At 47.2% G+C, this 16,053-nt stretch overlaps 1 protein-coding gene across 2 annotated transcripts; it reads right to left on the bottom strand.

Annotated features, from left to right (window-relative positions):
- Positions 1–170: 170 nt before the first annotated feature.
- On the bottom strand, positions 171–15,652 carry TSEN54 (tRNA splicing endonuclease subunit 54). Of its 2 annotated transcripts, XM_073312135.2 has the most exons (11): positions 15,581–15,652; positions 14,579–14,743; positions 13,819–13,882; positions 13,578–13,661; positions 11,752–11,850; positions 11,174–11,226; positions 9,512–9,610; positions 6,888–7,537; positions 6,230–6,290; positions 4,991–5,107; positions 171–1,150 (listed from the first exon to the last, which is right to left on the bottom strand). In XM_073312135.2, exons 1-11 carry the CDS (start codon positions 15,619–15,621, stop codon positions 1,000–1,002), a joined length of 1,584 nt encoding a protein of 527 aa, XP_073168236.2. In that variant the 5' UTR covers positions 15,622–15,652; the 3' UTR covers positions 171–999. The 2 variants fall into 2 exon arrangements, with proteins under 2 accessions (XP_073168236.2, XP_073168237.2); XM_073312136.2 differs by lacking the exon at positions 13,578–13,661.
- Positions 15,653–16,053: the final 401 nt, after the last annotated feature.

Below are 16,053 nucleotides of genomic sequence, written 5' to 3'. Positions count from 1 at the left end.
CAGCCTGGAGCGCTAGACCCACAGAACTACCAGGCTCAGCTCATGGGGAATTTGCAGGTTTAATCAGAGCTCCTCTCACTTGCAAGAGAGAGTGAGAAACGTGTTCCTGCATCCAGGAGAAAGGGCGTCAAATGGAAATGGGGTCACATTACTGCGATGGTGAGATGTCGTGACGCTGTGTGTGCTGTAGTTTTAATAGGGGATGATGCCGTCTCGCAATGACACATCTCAACACAAACACCATAATACAATGTTAGCATGTTCCTCTGCAGTGACTACATGGCTCTCTGTGACTCCACTGGCTTACAAAGCAAAGCAGCTCTATTACCGGCAAGGAGCATTCGCCCAGGACTACTATCTCCTGCTGGCATACAAATACCAAGGCAAAGCCAGCATCATCATTTCTGTAGAAGAGTTCTTTTGCAGTGCCTTTATTTCTATCACACCAATAGTTTGCTAAGGATTTTATTAGATGGGTGTTGGTGCAGTAGAGTAACAGAGGCTTGCTATACCATTGACTGTCCTGGTTAGTTTATGAGTCTGATTCATCTACAGCAGTGGTTCTTAAACCATTCTTATGTTGTATTCAGACTGGCCTAGCCCAGTGGTTCTCAGAATACCACGTGTGGATTGCCAGTGAAGTTTGTTCTAAAGGCCCACAAAGACAAAGAGAATGTCATGGGGAAGTGGTCCAGAGGATGATAAGAGCTGAAGAACCAGTGGATTAAAGAACAAAGCAGTGCGTGCTCCAACTAGGAGGGGCCCTACTAAAGCACAGAACATCATGCTTGTTTGTTTGGAGTGTATCTTGCTTTTACGAATGAGCTAGTTCCTAGCTGGCTGAGGCCTGTAGCAGTGGATAAGGTGGTTACCTCTCCTGCACGCAGACTGGTTATCAGAGATTCTATTTGATATAATAGTCCATGAATCAAGAAATTACGTCTTGAGTAAAGTCCCTCACACTTTTCCCCAAAGCCATTTCTTTAAGGGATGATAAGTTCAGTGATAAATATCAACAGGCAGCTTGAATTCCTTGAAAGAATAAAAAGCAATGTCTCCATTGTCCACCAGTGCAAAGACCACCGGGACATCCTCGCTCTGATAGGCAAGCTGCTTCAGTGCCCGCAGGGATGGGATCTGCTCGTCAAACCTGCAAAAGGAAGAAAGCCAGTCTCTCTCAAACTATCGGAATATTTACAAGACCAGCCACCCTGGTGAGTGTTGTCTATCAGAGACACCCACCGAGCGGCAAAAATACACTCCAAGGGCTTGCTCCATATTTAATATGAACATAAAAACAGCCATACTGGGTCAGATCAATGGCTCATCTAGCCCAGTATCCTGTTTTCAAACAGTGGCAGTGCCAGATGCTTCAGACGGAGCGAACAGAACAGGGCAATTTACCAAGGGATACATCCCGTTGTCCAGTTCCAGCTACTGATAGTCTGAAGTTTAGGGAAACACATAATACAGAGTTGCATCTATGACCATCTTGGCTAATAGCGCTTGATGGACCTATCCTCCATGAACTTATTTAATTCTTTTTTGAACCCAGTTATCCTTTGGCCATCCCTTGGCACCGAGTTCCACAGGTTGACTATGCATTACCTAAAGTAGTACTTATATTTGTTTTAAACTTGCTGCCTATTAATTTCATTGCGTGACCCCTAGTTCTTGTTACGTGAAGAGGAAAGAACACTTCCCTATTCACTTTCTCCACACTATTCATGATTTATAGACCTCCATCATATCCCACCCTTAGATGTCTCTTTTTTAACCTGGACACTCCAAAATTTTTTAATCTCTCCTCAAATGGAAGTTGTTCCATACGCCTAGTCATTTTTGTTGCCCTTCTCTGTACTTTTTCCCATTCTACAACATCTTTTTGGAGATGGAACGAGTAAAACTGCATGCAGTATTCAAGGTATAGGCGTACGATGGATTTATATACTGGCATTATGATATTTTCTGTCTTATCCATCCCTTTCCTAATGATTCTGAACATTGTTAGCTTTTTTGATTGCTGCTGCACACTGAGCAGATGTTTTCAGAGAACTATTCATGATGACTCTAAGATCTTTTTCTTGAGTGGCAATAGCTAATTTAGACCCCACCATTTTGTATGTATAGTTGGGATGATGCTTGGCAATGTGGAATACTCTGCATTTATCAATATTGAATTATCTGCCATTTTGTTGCCCAGTCAACCTGTACAATCTTGAATAATTGTATCATATGCAAACCTTACCATCTCACTGTTTGCCCCTTTTCCCAGATCATTTATGAATGTGTTGAACAGCGCCGGTCCCCATGCAGATCCTTGGGGACCCTGCTATTTACCTCTCTCCACTGTGAAAAACTGATCATTTATTCCTACTAGGGCTCTCGCTTAATCGTAGCTAACTCACGCGATTAACTCAAAAAAATTAATCGTGATTAATCACCATTTTAATTGCATCGTTAAACAATAGAATACCAATTGAAATGTATTAAATATTTTTGTTTTACAACACAATACAATATATATGAAAATGTAGAAATTGAAATTGAAGTGTATATTATTTTTTATTACAAATATTTGCACTGTAAAAATGATAACAAAAGAAATAGTATTTTTCAATTCACCTCATACAAGTACTAGTGCAATCTTGGTCGTGAAAGTGCAACTTAACAAATGTAGATTTTTTTTGTTACATAACTGCACTCAAAAACAAAACAATGTAAAACTTCAGAGCCTACAAGTCCACTCAGTCCTACTTCTTGTTCAGCCAATCACTAAGATAAATAAGTTTGTTTACATTTACAGGAGATAATGCCTCCTCTTATTTACGTCACCAGAAAGTGAGAACAGGAATTTGCATGGCACTTTTGCAGCCAGCATTGCAAGGTATTTATGTGCCAGATATGTTAAACATTCGTATGCCCCTTCATACTTTGGCCATCATTCCAGAGGACATGCTTCCATGCTGATGACGCGCATTAAAAAAATAATGTGTTAATTAAATTTGTGACTGAACTCCTTGGGGAGAACTGTATGTCTCCCGCTCTGTGTTTTACCCACATTCTGACATATATTTAATGTTATAGCCGTCTTGAATGATGACCCAGCACATGTTGTTCATTTTAAGAACACTTTCACTGCAGATTTCACAAAATGCAAAGAAGGTACCAATGTGATATTTCTAAAGATAGCTACAGCACTTGACCCAAGGTTTAAGAATCTGAAGTGCCTTCCAAAATCTGAGAGGGACACGGTGTAGAGCATGCTTTCAGAAGTCTTAAGAGAGCAACCCTCCAACATGGAAACTACAGAACCCAAACCACCAAGAAAGAAAATCAACTTTGTGCTAGTGGCATCTGACTCAGATAATGAAAATGAACATGTGTCGGTCTGTACTGCTTTGGATTCTTATCAAGCAGAATCCATCATCAGCATGGACGCATGTCCCCTGGAATGGTGGTTGAAGCATGAAGGGACATATGAATCTTTAGTGCATCTGGCATGTAAATATCTTGTGATTCTGGCTACAACAGTGCCATGAGAACGCCTGTTCTCACCGTCAGGTGACTTTGTAAACAAGAACCGGGCAGTATTATCTCCTGCAAATGTAAACAAACTTGTTTGTCTGAGCGATTGTCTTAACAAGAAGTAGGAGTGAGTGGACTTGCAGGCTCTAAAATTTTACATTGTTTTATTTTTGAATGCAGGTTTTTTTTTTTTTTTTTTACATAATTCTACATTTGTAAGTTTAACTTTCATGATAAAGAGATTGCACTACAGTACTTATATTAGGTGAACTGAAAAATACTGGGTTTTTTTTTTTTTACAGTGCAAATACTTGTAACCAAAAATAAACATAAAGTGAGCACTGTACACTTTGTATTCTGTGTTGTAATTGAAATCAGTATATTTGAAAATGTAGAAAACACCCAAAAATATTTAAATAAATGGCATTCTATTGTTTAACAGTGCGATTAATAGCACAATTAATTTTTTTAATCGCATGACAGCCCTAATTCCTATCCTTTGATTCCGATCTTTTAACCACTTGCTGATGCATGACAGGACCTTCCCTCTTATCCTAGAACTGCCTACTTTGCTTGAGAGCCTTTGGTAAGGGATTTTGTCTCAGGCTTTCTGAAAGCTCAAGTACATTATACTCACTAGATCACCCTTGTCCACATTTGTTGACCCCTTCAAAGAATACAACACGGGGGAGGCATGATTCCCCTTTACAAAAGCCATGTTAACTCTTCTCCAACATGTTGTGTTCATCTGTGTGTCTGATAATTCTGATCTTTACTACAGTTTCAACCAATCTGCATGGTACTGATCCTGCAATAAGTTCTAGGCAAGTGCAGCCCTATATCCATACATAGCCCTTGGAGATTTGCACAGGCTGAGGGATCTGCTGCACAGGGCTCATTGCAGGACCAGGGCCAAAGGGTCAATATTGTGGTCCTTATGTTCCAGCTGCTTCTTGCTTTGGGAGGACAGTTACCAACAGCCTCTGTGAACCAGGACATGGTATCTCAGTTAAATAGTATAAAGTTACTTCTTGTTTCTACTTAAATAGTGAGCTCTTTGGGGCATGGTCTGTCTTTTTGTTCTACATTTGTACGTTGCCTAGCACAATGAGGTCCTGGGCCACGTCCAGGACTCCTAAGTGCTATAGTAATAAAAATACTAAATAATAATACCAGCACCATTTAAGCTGCAATATGATGACAACCCAAAGTAGGATCAGGGTCCGAGGCTGGGGTGGAGGGTGACCAGGCAACAGATTCCAACAAGGTGGGGGAGAAAATGTGGGAAAATCTTGGCAGGGCCGTTTTAAATGAAAACTGCCTGATAATCCAGCAAATACACAAGATCCTGCAGTCAGTAACTTTCCACTAGGCTTAAATTTCCATAGCAGCAATACAGGGCACTTCAAATAATTGCACACAGAAACACTCATTAATAACAGCCAGGGTACATGGCCAGTACCTCCGCACACACATCCTGGCATACGGCTTCCCAGGGTCGTTCTTCTTGAAGTTGGCAACTGCATCTGCTTGATACACACTGAAGTTTATCTTCATACCCTCCGTATCCTCCTGCAGCCTGTAGGATGAGATACACATGCATACTTGGAATGACACATCACGGGACTCTGTCACCTCCCAGGCTGCAGATGCATCAGAGCAAGGAGCGAAACAAAGTCTTTAAGTCGGCCTACCTAAAACCCTAGGTCCTTTGCTTCCCAGGGACCATTTAGAATCTTCCTTCTTAGGCAAAACGGCCAGTCCTGGAGTTATTCTGGAAGGGTCTGATCCAAAATCCACTGAAGTTAATGCAGAGACTCCCACTGATGGCAGTGGGCTTTGGATAAGACCCTAAGTGCTTCATCCTGAAAGATTATGAGCCCCCTTGGGAACAAGCCCCCACTACAGAGCAACTCCTTAACCAACTAGCACCATTTCCATGTGAAGTGGAGAACCACACACAGCTTCCCAAGCTTCCTGATGCAAGGCCTGTGCACTAATAGGCCAGCTCCAGCACCCACACCTTGCATGCTACTCTCTCTCTGTGCCCCACGGTGCAGGCATCCCAAGCGGAGGTGCACACTCCAGTAGATCCAAACACAAAGCAGGCTGCTTGGATACCCATCTGCATCATAGCACTAGTGCAAACTACTAGTGTGCAATGTTTGTTTACCACAGACCTGTGCACAACCATCACACAACTCCTCCCAGATAGGAGCACAGCCAGAAGGTTGGGGGATTTGATTTTAAAATCTCATTCAACTCCACAGCCTGCAGCTGGGATGGAAGAGCATCCCAGGGACAAAACACACATTGATAGAGCACTGAAAGCCTATGACATTAGTAGGCCTCAGTGCAGAGAGGGAATGTAAGGAATGAAAGGTTCACTGCAGTATGATGGACTTTGCCCATGCAGTCTAATAAGAGCTTATACACCAGTGCTGTAATCAGCCTGGAACATAACTGATTTGTTGATGGACTCTGCTGCAGCTCCTGCATGGTGACATGGCATGTACATGCCAGCCCCTCAGTAAGGATGTACCCAGCCCACGGGAGGAGCACTGGGAAGTTCTTTTTGCTCCCATGCACCAGGTACATTAGGCAGTTCTGAAGCCATTGTGGAGAACAAATCACATGAGGAAGGACAATGTTTTGGTGAGTTAGACCCATCTTCCCTACAATCTGCTGGCTCAATACTAACCGGAAGGCTCCATCCAGGATGTGGGAAGGTTGCAGCACACTGATCTGCTGGAGGACAGCAGCTGGTGGAAGAAAGAACAGGAAAGGTTCAGACTCTTTAGTTCAGTCTGTGAAATCTTCTCTACACTCTTGCCCAGTCCAGGTTAGACTCGGAGCGCTTCGCACCTCCCCTCTGAGCCTCCCTGCTTCGACAAGGCAGCCACATCACCCTCCCATCCTCTTGCTACTTCAATGATTTTTACTTCCCCTGTCCCTTCTCCTTAACTTGCCAGGGCAAATACACAGCCTCAGCGCCAGCAGGGACTGCCCTGCTCCCACCTAATTCCAGATGGAAAACAGCCTAATGGGTCACAGAAGAGAGCTGGAAAGTGCTGTCTAGTCTCTCCCCTGGCCAGTGCAGGGCCATTCTATGCTCTGCTCGTCCAGGCCGATGCCATGAGGCTTCCTCTGCTTCCCATAGGTAACTCTTCCCCCTCACAGTTAGGATGTTTGTTCTGATATTCAGCCTACATTTCCCTTCCTTCTGTTCCCACTAATTGCTCCCAGGTGGTCCGTGGTGAGCAATCCCTCCCCCCACATACTCGCAATGGGTCACGACACCCCATGTGGGTCACCAATTGGCCAAGATGTGTTAAGGGCTTTTCTTCCAGGTCAGATACCTGCTGAGGCCACTTGATCCAGCTTCACCAGCGGGGTGACAGGCTGGTTCCACAGGTGCGAAGGCCGCCTCCCTGCCCTCCGCTGGCTCCTCTGCTTCAGAAGCTCCTTGTACTCCTGCCAGTTGGAGCAGCGCCTCACCTTCCTGTCTGCATTGATGCTGCTCTTGTATCTGCTCTCCCTCTCCCGCTGCTCCCGCTCCTTCCGTGACAACTTCTCACGCTTTTGGTTGACCAGCTTGCGCCAGCGGGTGGCGTCAGCCTCCCGCCCAACTACATTCTCCGGGAGCAGTCTCTCATCAGGCTGTGGCAGGAAGGTGTGTGGGCAGTCAGAAGCCATGTTGGGGAAGGCGATTCTGGTGAAGTCCCAACGGGGCAGGTGGGTGTCACTGCAGCTGTTCCCAGCAGCCTTCCCATAGTCTCCAGCCTGAGCTTTTGAGAGACTGGGGGGCTTGCTGAGTTGTACTGCATCAGTGGGAACTTGGGCTGACTCCCCATCTCCACTGACAGGATCTGACTCTTTTGACTTCTCTGACAAACAGCTCCCTCCAGAGGCTGGGTGACTGGGACCGCCACAGCTGTCACTGGCCTTTTCTGGGGTCTCTTCACCTTCTGGAGGATTCCCAGATGCCTTTGGTTTCTTGTCTTGTAACCTTAAAACAGAAAAAGGGGCTAAAATTCAGAATTTTGCTCTCTTGAAGTCCTTTCAGCAGATTTTGCCCCCCTCCATGGGTAACAAAAACAGTGTGGTCCCTGAGCATGAGAAGGGGAGAAGGCTAGGATACTGGGAGCCCAGGAAGGGGCCTACACACCCTCATTAACAGGCTCTTCCTTAGAACTAGGGTCTTTTTGCTTGTGTGAAGTATTCTGCACCATTTTGGTGCTTCTCAGAGTGATGGATGGATAGTGCTAGCTAAAGACAAACACAGAAGCAGGAAATGCAATGCAAGTGTCCCACACAGCTCTGTAAACACACCACAGTCCTGACCTAGAGCACCCCCTGCTATTCCTATCTTGGTTCCTCCTCACACTGTTCTACCCATGCCCTCAAGCACGTCCGGCAGCCCCCACCTCTGCTATTCCAGCCCTGAGCAGGCACTGACAAATGTACCAGTGGAATGGAGTGGGTTTAAAACAAAGATATAAAATTCTCCGGGAACTGGGCTGAAAGACTGCTGAATTGCAATTAATTTGCAAACTGGACACCATTACATTAGGCTTGAATAAAGACTGGGAGTGGATGTGTCATTACACAAAGTAAAACTATTTCCCCATGTTTATTTTCCCCCCCATGCTGTTCCTCACGTTCTTGTCAACTGCTGGAAATGGCCCACCTTGATTGTCACTACAAAAGGGTTTTTTTCCCTCTCCTGCTCGTAATAGCTCACCTTTCCTGATCACTCTCCTTACAGTGTGTATGGTAACACCCACTGTTTCACGTTCTCTGTGCATAAAATCTCCCCACTGTATTTTCCACTGCATGCATCCGATGAAGTGAGCTGTAGCTCACGAAAGCTCATGCTCAAATAAATTGGTTAGTCTCTAAGGTGCCACAAGTCCTCCTTTTCTTTTTGGGCTGAAACTGTTACACAAGATTTGATCCCAGGTCTCCAGACCTGAAAGGCTAGTTCATAAGTCCACAGTTTTACCTCGAATGGCTTTCTGAAATTGCATCATAACCCATACTGCATTAATGTGTTTGAAAAACACTTCTGCACCAAGAGTGACCTAGACTGATTATTCTGCCCTTCCCTGTTTCTAAGTCTGTGGTGCCACCTACTGCTAATTGTGTTAATAAATAATAATGTATTATTATTTGCATTGTGGTAGTGCCTCAGGGCTGCCATCATGGACATCATTGTTCTAGGTGCTGTACAAACACAGAACAAAAAAAACTGGTCCCTGCCCTAAAGAGCTTAACCATACTAGAATTAACACTAGAAGGCTTCTGTTCTTCCATGGCTGCTGATCAGTCCTTTTTCAGAGCTCCTTTAATGGTGCCTTATTTCTTTAGATGTGAAAAGGAGAGAGGAGTTTCCTGCAATTTGCTTCTCATATATAGACCTCTCTCTTTCCATTCAAGGATCTCACACACCGACCACCATCAGCAGATGGGACTAACCAGACAATCTGCCCCCAAGCTCAGTTCAGCCCTTGTAACAGTGGCTGTGATAAGGGGAATACATTGCAAAGGGTCACTACAACCCCTGAAGTGTTTGGGTGGAAGTGAAACACCAGTTGCTTTCAGGCAATTTACCTGGGGGACGAGGGGTAGGAGATTTTGTAGTGACATAGTGATGTATGAGCCGGGGCTCCAACACAATACTGGGGGAACAGAGGGCATGGGGAGGGGAAGAAAAGCCATGAATGCATCCATTGTAAAAGATGTGTTGTGAATTGATCGGGATCTGATCACCTGAATACTGTTTCCAATGACATTCAGTCAGATTACTAAACTCAGAACCAGCACCCGAGACAACTTGCAGGGACCAACAGGCTGAGGCTGGTGGGGACCTGTTTGTTTCTTGCCCTTAGATGGAATGGACAGCGAGCAACATTTTTAGCTGTGGCCCAGAACATGAGTTAGTCCATCAAGGGCTTGCCACAACGTGTCTGTTTTCCTTTACCGGGAGCTGGAGCTCCTCTTCCTTTTGCGATGGCATTTTCCAGCGCTCTTGCGAAAACTGTCCAGATTCAGCTGCCTCTCGTATTGAGATGGGACAGCACTGTAATGAGGCAGAGAGACAAAGGGATTAAGGGAGAGAGAGATTGGCAGTGTTAGAAAATCTCTTCCAAGTAAAGCCGTAGGTAAATGTAACAGCAAAAGCTTCTCACTGGCTATGGAAACTGCTGCAAGGAGGACTAGGACAGCAGAAAGAATCTCCCCACCCTGAGTCACTTGTCCAGTCCCATTACTCATGCACCCACGTCCCATCTGAACAATAAGAAAGTCTGTTGTACCGTTTTTGGTGCATAACCCTTGAAGTGCCGGAATGCAAGCCACACTCAGAGACCGCTCCACTTCATCTGAGCCAATGATCTTGGGGGATGCAGGTCTCGGGACTCAAGTGTGGGATGCTTACATGGAATTAGAGCATCCAAGAGGTTAAAGGGAAAAAAACCCTCTAGGGTCCTGAGGGCTGGAAAGCCTCAATTCATCCAGGTGATTTATCTGTGACATCTCTATAAGGAGAAGAAGCGGGGAGCCACCTGCAGGTCTCAGTGACTATTATTTATCATTTGTATTGAAGGAGAACCTATGGGCACTAGTAGTTATGGATGAGGGCCCCATAGTGCTAGACACTGTACAAACAGCAAACAAAAAGTGCCCCCAGAGAGCTTACAATGTAAGTGCTGCACAGTAAATGCTACCTCATAATATACTTGCTATTATTATTTGTATTATGGTAGTGCCTACAGGTCCCAAACAAGATCAGGGCCCTATCATGCCAGCTGCTATACAAACACAAAGCAAGAGAGAATCCCTGCTCCAAAGAGCTTTTAGTCTAACTAGACCAGACAAACATACAGAGGCACAGGAAGATGAAGTGACTTGTCTATGGCCACAGCAGGTCAGTGGCAGAGCTGGGAATGGAATCCAGGTCTCCTAACTCCCAGTCCACCGCCCTGTCCACTGGACCAAGCAAATGACAATACTTTCCCTAAGGCTGAGGAGCCGTTGAATGTTTAAAGCAGGGCTTTGGAGCAGAGCCTGGAGCTGGAGCACGGAGCAGCTCCAGAGCAGTGGAGCTGCAGGTTTTTGCCTGGAGCTGGAGCAGAGCTCCAGTGGGGGAGGTTTAGGTTGGATATTAAGAAAAACTTTTTCACTAGGAGGGTGGTGAAACACTGGAATGCGTTACCTAGGGAGGTGGTGGAATCTCCTTCCTTAGATATTTTTAAGGTCAGGCTTGACAAAGCCCTGGCTGGGATGATTTAGTTGGGGATTGGTCCTGCTTTGAGCAGGGGGTTGGACTAGATGACCTCTTGAGGTCCCTTCCAACCCTGATATTCTATGATTCTATGATCATGGCTTCCACCATACAAGGGAATTACTGGCTCAGCTCAGGCTTCATCTGCCAACTAAGAATCACATCTAGAGATTCCCAGACCCCTACGAAGATTCGTAGGCCTCCTGTGCCGGAGCAGTGGATCTGAAGAAGCAAGCCCACTATAGCAAAGTGGAGCCTAGGAGAGCAGAGCACCTCCTCTTTGCCCTGCATCTGGGACATTCCAGCATGGGCTCTGAAAGACAGCAGCAAGAAGGGGTGAGGAAAGGAAAAGCCAGATACCTGGGGCAGAATCTCAGCACAATGTAACCCAGTCTCTTCAAGTGGCTGAACACCTTAAAAGAGCAAAGAAAACCAAGAATGTGAAATGATCACCTTAAAAAAAAAAACAAAAACATCAATCAGCATTCTCTTTCTGTATCATATGGCAAGCTGAGTTAGATACTATCTGAATGACTGATTCAGACCAAAGACAGCTAAGCATAGAGTGTGCCTAGACTCCAGTATTCTCTCCACAAAAAGTACAAGAGAGATCATATGGGTAAAACTTCATTAGATGCCAAAGCACCACAAATCTGGCTGGGACTCTGCATGGCTTGAGAGCCAGCATGGCTGTGGGAGTGATCATCCACATGGAGAATCTGACTGGCACAAATGCCCAGCTTGCTACAGCACCCAAAAAGTGCCAAATGCCTCCTGGGCCTCCAGTGATATAGTGGTGGAATAAATAAATAAATAAATAAATAAACTGCACCCCCCTCCCTAAATTGTAGACTCCCACCACCATCTGAATAGGTGACCTGTAACCACCCCTTACCCACTCCTATGATCACTACTGATGTCAAATCCTTTGTGCACACCTGGTACTGCAGCAGGCTCACCGTCCCTTGGGACAGCAGGGTCTCATAGGCTTCTTGTATGGACAAGGGCAGGTCCCTGTAAAAGAGCTGAATAGAGCCCTGAAAAACAGAAGCTGGGGTTTAGGAACCACAGGTTGCAGGAAACCAGTATTGCAGGGTCCAGGCCCATTCCTTCCTTGTGGTCTCAATAGCTGGTCCCAGCATCCAGCTGCTTTTGACTCAAACTCCAGCTTGGTGCTTCTTAAGTATCAAATTATTTTAATGTAACTTCTCTCCTACAAATCTGTGATGCCAGCTTATTCTCAAGTGCACAGTGGCACGCTCCCTCTATATTGGGTCTAATGGGGTGGAGTTAGCATTGGTCAGCACTGCCACAAAACTTACTAAGTTGGGCCTTCCCATGCAAGCACACACATTGCTGTAACAACGAGGAGTCCTTGTGGCACCTTAGAGACTAATAAATGTATTTGGGCATAAGCTGTGTATTCACTGTTTATACATTGCTGTGTAATCAAAAAATAACTGGCAATAACCTGGGCTAGCTCCTGAAATATGTTGAGCACCCACAATCCCCAATGACCTCAGAGGTGGCTATGGGCACTCAGCTTCTCTCAGCCTTAGTCTCTCTAACATTGGGGCCTGCTCATTAGCTAATTTTAAGCTAAACCTCTCCCACCTTGATTTGGTTGCCCACAAAATACCAAGTACTAGGAAATATGCCTCCCGCGGGGTAGATGCATCTTGCAGGTCTTTTCTGTCTCTAAAACCTACTTGATTCTGTGTCCAGCGGCCAACTGCACAATTTCATTTTCAAATCAGGCCACTTATGATCTCTAGCCCTTGGCAAATCACAACCCCAAATCAAAAAAGCCCTTGAAATCAGAGTTTGAATGAGACCATCTGCTGTCCTGAATCCAACAGTTTATCAAAACAAAACAAGTGCATCTTTAGACTTGAATAGACGGTCTTGAGCTGATAGGATTTCTCAATGGTAACACATAGGTCCCTCAAGAACAGAGAATGCCAACCCAACCTTAACTGGGAGCATCAGGGCTGAGAATTCTCTGGGCAAAGGAAAAGAAACTGGTCTCTTTGCTCTCATCCCTCTTTGACTTTCTGTTTGGCAATATATGCCAGAAAGGGGTGCCAGGCATTTAACCACAGAGCAAGTACAGCACTGGAAACACATGTACATGCATCTCACACACTAATACACCTCAGCTGCCTCACCTAGAGGGACCTGATTTGATGCCTAATATCCCACATCATCTACATAGATAATAAAGGACACATTTTGTTCCAAAACCACATGAACGATTATGCATCAGGATAAAAATATATGATTTTGTTCCACAAATAAAGCACTGGGCGGTGCTGGCCCCTAAGAAAAGGGGTGCCCTGTGCATTTTACACAGTTATTTATTTCCTTGTACTGCAGGCGGTAACCCTAATAATGAAAGATATGTTGCACCAGAGCGTGAAAGGGTTGACAGCTACTTTAGGGCACAGGCCCCCTGGCTCTTCTTTGAACCAGTGGCCTAGAGTAGAAAGGTTTTGTATCTCATCACCTACAGCCAGTCCGTCAGGAATTGGGCCTTTTGAGGACAATTGTTTATTCAGATTGTAGTAGAGACCAACATGTGCCATGTGGTTTCAGACTGTGTCCTTAAGAGTATACACAAGTGGAAGATCTTGAACTATCGAGAAGGATGAAGGATCCACTGCAGGTATCCTAATGCTCTCTCTGCCTTCCCAGCTACTATTGCTCCTGCAACAGTGTTATTCAAAAAGAATCCACTGCCCCCAAGCCTGGGCATCCTACTCACGCATTCCAGTAGATAGAGGGCTTCCTCTGGCAGTAGGCACTGTTTGCCATGCACTGTGAACCCCATAGTGTGCCAGAACTTCCCCTGGGAACAAAAGGATAAATCTGTGATGTGCTGGAGCCATCCCCTACTCAGAGCCAGGCTTTCTCCCACACTGGGACACAAATTAAAAATCAGACAGACAATCTGCATTTACCAGCAGGAGGCGACAGTGTCAAACTCATACAACATCGCCACTTACCGCAGGGGATTTCAGCTCCACGATGCCCTCTCGTGGCTTCCATTCAGCTTTCACCAAACTTCCCCTGAGAAGTTAAAAAAAACCCAACACATATCAGTAGACATCAGCCCACCCTTCCTTTTCCCCCTCAATGTAATGATTTAATAAATCTTCCTCTCCATCAGTATGTGAGAAGGCAGCAGGATAGGAAGTTGCAAACTTCCAGAGGGAGTTCTCTGAGGCTAAAAGCGCTCCTGCCAGAAAGGCTTCCCATCTGAGCCCACAGTACAATGTACAGTAACATTCTGCAGTTCCTGAAATCACTCTACACTGCGGTCTCCAACACACAAAGCAAAGCACATGCTCTTGTGGGGGGCGTTTCAGAACTGCAGAGAGGGAACAAAGAGTGACTTGGCAAGAGGAGTGTGGCTCTAAAAGGAAGTGCATTTTAAGTGACTTGGAGACAGGAGTCTTGGGTTCTATCGCGGGCTTGCCATGTGTGCAGAGATAAATCATGTCACCTCTCTGTCTCAACTACTCCATCTGTAAAATGGGAAGATGTTTAACTCACAGGGATGCTAGAAGGCCTTAATATATTCCTGCAAGAGCCTTGAATGAACAGTGCTATAGAAACCCACTGTACTATCAGCATTAATAGATCATTAGCATCCAGGACATGACTTCTCCCTGATGCACTCTGATCATCCTGAGAGTCAGCAAGAGCCCCAAGAGCAGCGTTGCCACTGAGGAACATGATCTCAGCCCAGATGAAGGAACTTACAGCCTCTCCACACGCTCCTCTGCCAGAAGCTGCCAGTGCTCCTCCCGGCACCGGTGTAGCCTCTTTGCCTGCTCTTCCGAGCTATTGGGGATGAAGTCCTTCTGGCCGTGTGAACACTGAGGAACCTTGCGGTCACGCGTCCGAGCCGCCAGCAGCTCAGCTGGGCTGGGGGAGATTAAATGTTAAGAGAACATCTGGGCTGCAGTTCCTTTCCAAAAACTCCTGCTGCTTGAAGATGCAGTCCCAAAAGGGGGGCAGGGGAATGCTGGCCACCTCGCTCTGGCTAGCTCAGGGGGTTGATAACAAGCTTGCCTTCCTCCTCCAAGGGACTAGCAGGAACCAAACACTCCCAGGTGACGGCTCTGTGGGAAGGGGTTTTGTGCACTAAGGGGGTACGGCAGCCGAGTGCCCAGCAGGCAGATGTCTGTGTCACAGTGTTCACACCTGGCACCCGGCCCCTTGGCTGGCATTGGGAGCCGGGAGGCCAAGCCACTGAGGTTGAGCTTAGCCTATGGCCACACAGATTGTGGTTCCGCAGGTCAGGGTTGAAGCACGCTGGCAGGGGGAAGCTGCCCACGCTGGGCACCTGCTCTGGCGCTACGGTCTGCAGGGCTGCCCAGGCCCCTCCGCCAGCCCCACTGCCAAGGGGCAACAGATTTCACCCAAGGTCCAAACAAACTAGCGTGTCACGGGGCAGGAAACTCCCTCCCCCCTCCCTGCTGGCAGCGCCGCCGCACTGGGGTCCTGCTCTATGGGCTAAATAGGCCTCTGGGGGACCCCCACCAGGGCCCCACTCTGCGGGGGCGAAGGGGCGCTGCCCCTTTATCTGGTCCCCACGTCCACACACGGGGGGGGACGACGACGCAACACTGGCCCTTTAACCCGCCGCCTCCCCGCAGTGCCGGGGCGTTCGCAGCACGGGGGCGGGGGCTGAGGTGCTGCCCCGTTAAGGGCCCCTGGAGCCCGATTGCCCAGCGCAGGCCAGCCCCCGCCTGCCTGTACCCGAAGAGGCGGCCCACGCGGGGCTCCCGCTCGGGCTCCATCCGGCAGCTCGGCGTGGCCAGGCTCTGTCTTCCCCTGCAGGCCGGCAGAGCTCCGCGGGGTCCTAGTGCGGCACGGGTACCGGGAGAGGAGGCGCTTCCCCTGGGTCCTAGTGCGGCCCAAGTTCCTGAGCTTTACCAAGAGCTAGGCCGGGCCGGCCTTGGGGGTCGCAGTGGCCAGGCTGCCGGCCTTAGAGCGCCCCTAAGCGGGGCGAGCCAGCTCACTGGTGCCGCCTGCGGGAGCCACCACAGCCTAACACTATCCTCCAGGGAGCCAAGACCCTCAGCTGCAGACAGGACCCCCCTGGACTGGACTGGCCCCTCTGGCCCTTACCATCCCTGCACTGAGACCACATCTCAGGGAGTGCTGGGGATGGGGGTTAGAGCCGAGCATGCTAGTGTCTTTGGCTCACGCTCACATGTGGGCTTATACTC

This window comes from Lepidochelys kempii, chromosome 14 (assembly GCF_965140285.1).
Source record: "Lepidochelys kempii isolate rLepKem1 chromosome 14, rLepKem1.hap1, whole genome shotgun sequence".
In the NCBI taxonomy this organism is placed as follows: Eukaryota; Metazoa; Chordata; order Testudines; family Cheloniidae; genus Lepidochelys; species Lepidochelys kempii.
The sequence above is the reverse complement of the archived record's forward strand: the minus strand, read 5'-3'. Positions and strand labels throughout refer to the sequence as shown.

Coding starts and splice junctions, on each gene's coding strand:
- TSEN54 (XM_073312135.2), bottom strand. CDS start 15,621: ATGGAGCCCGAGCGGGAGCCCCGCGTGGGCCGCCTCTTCGG. Junction 11,851..13,577: donor CCCTCTATCTACTGGAATGC/GTGAGTAGGATG, acceptor TCTGTTTTTCAG/GGCTCTATTCAGCTCTTTTA. Junction 1,151..4,990: donor GCCAGGATGTGTGTGCGGAG/GTACTGGCCATG, acceptor TTCCTTTTGCAG/GTTTGACGAGCAGATCCCAT.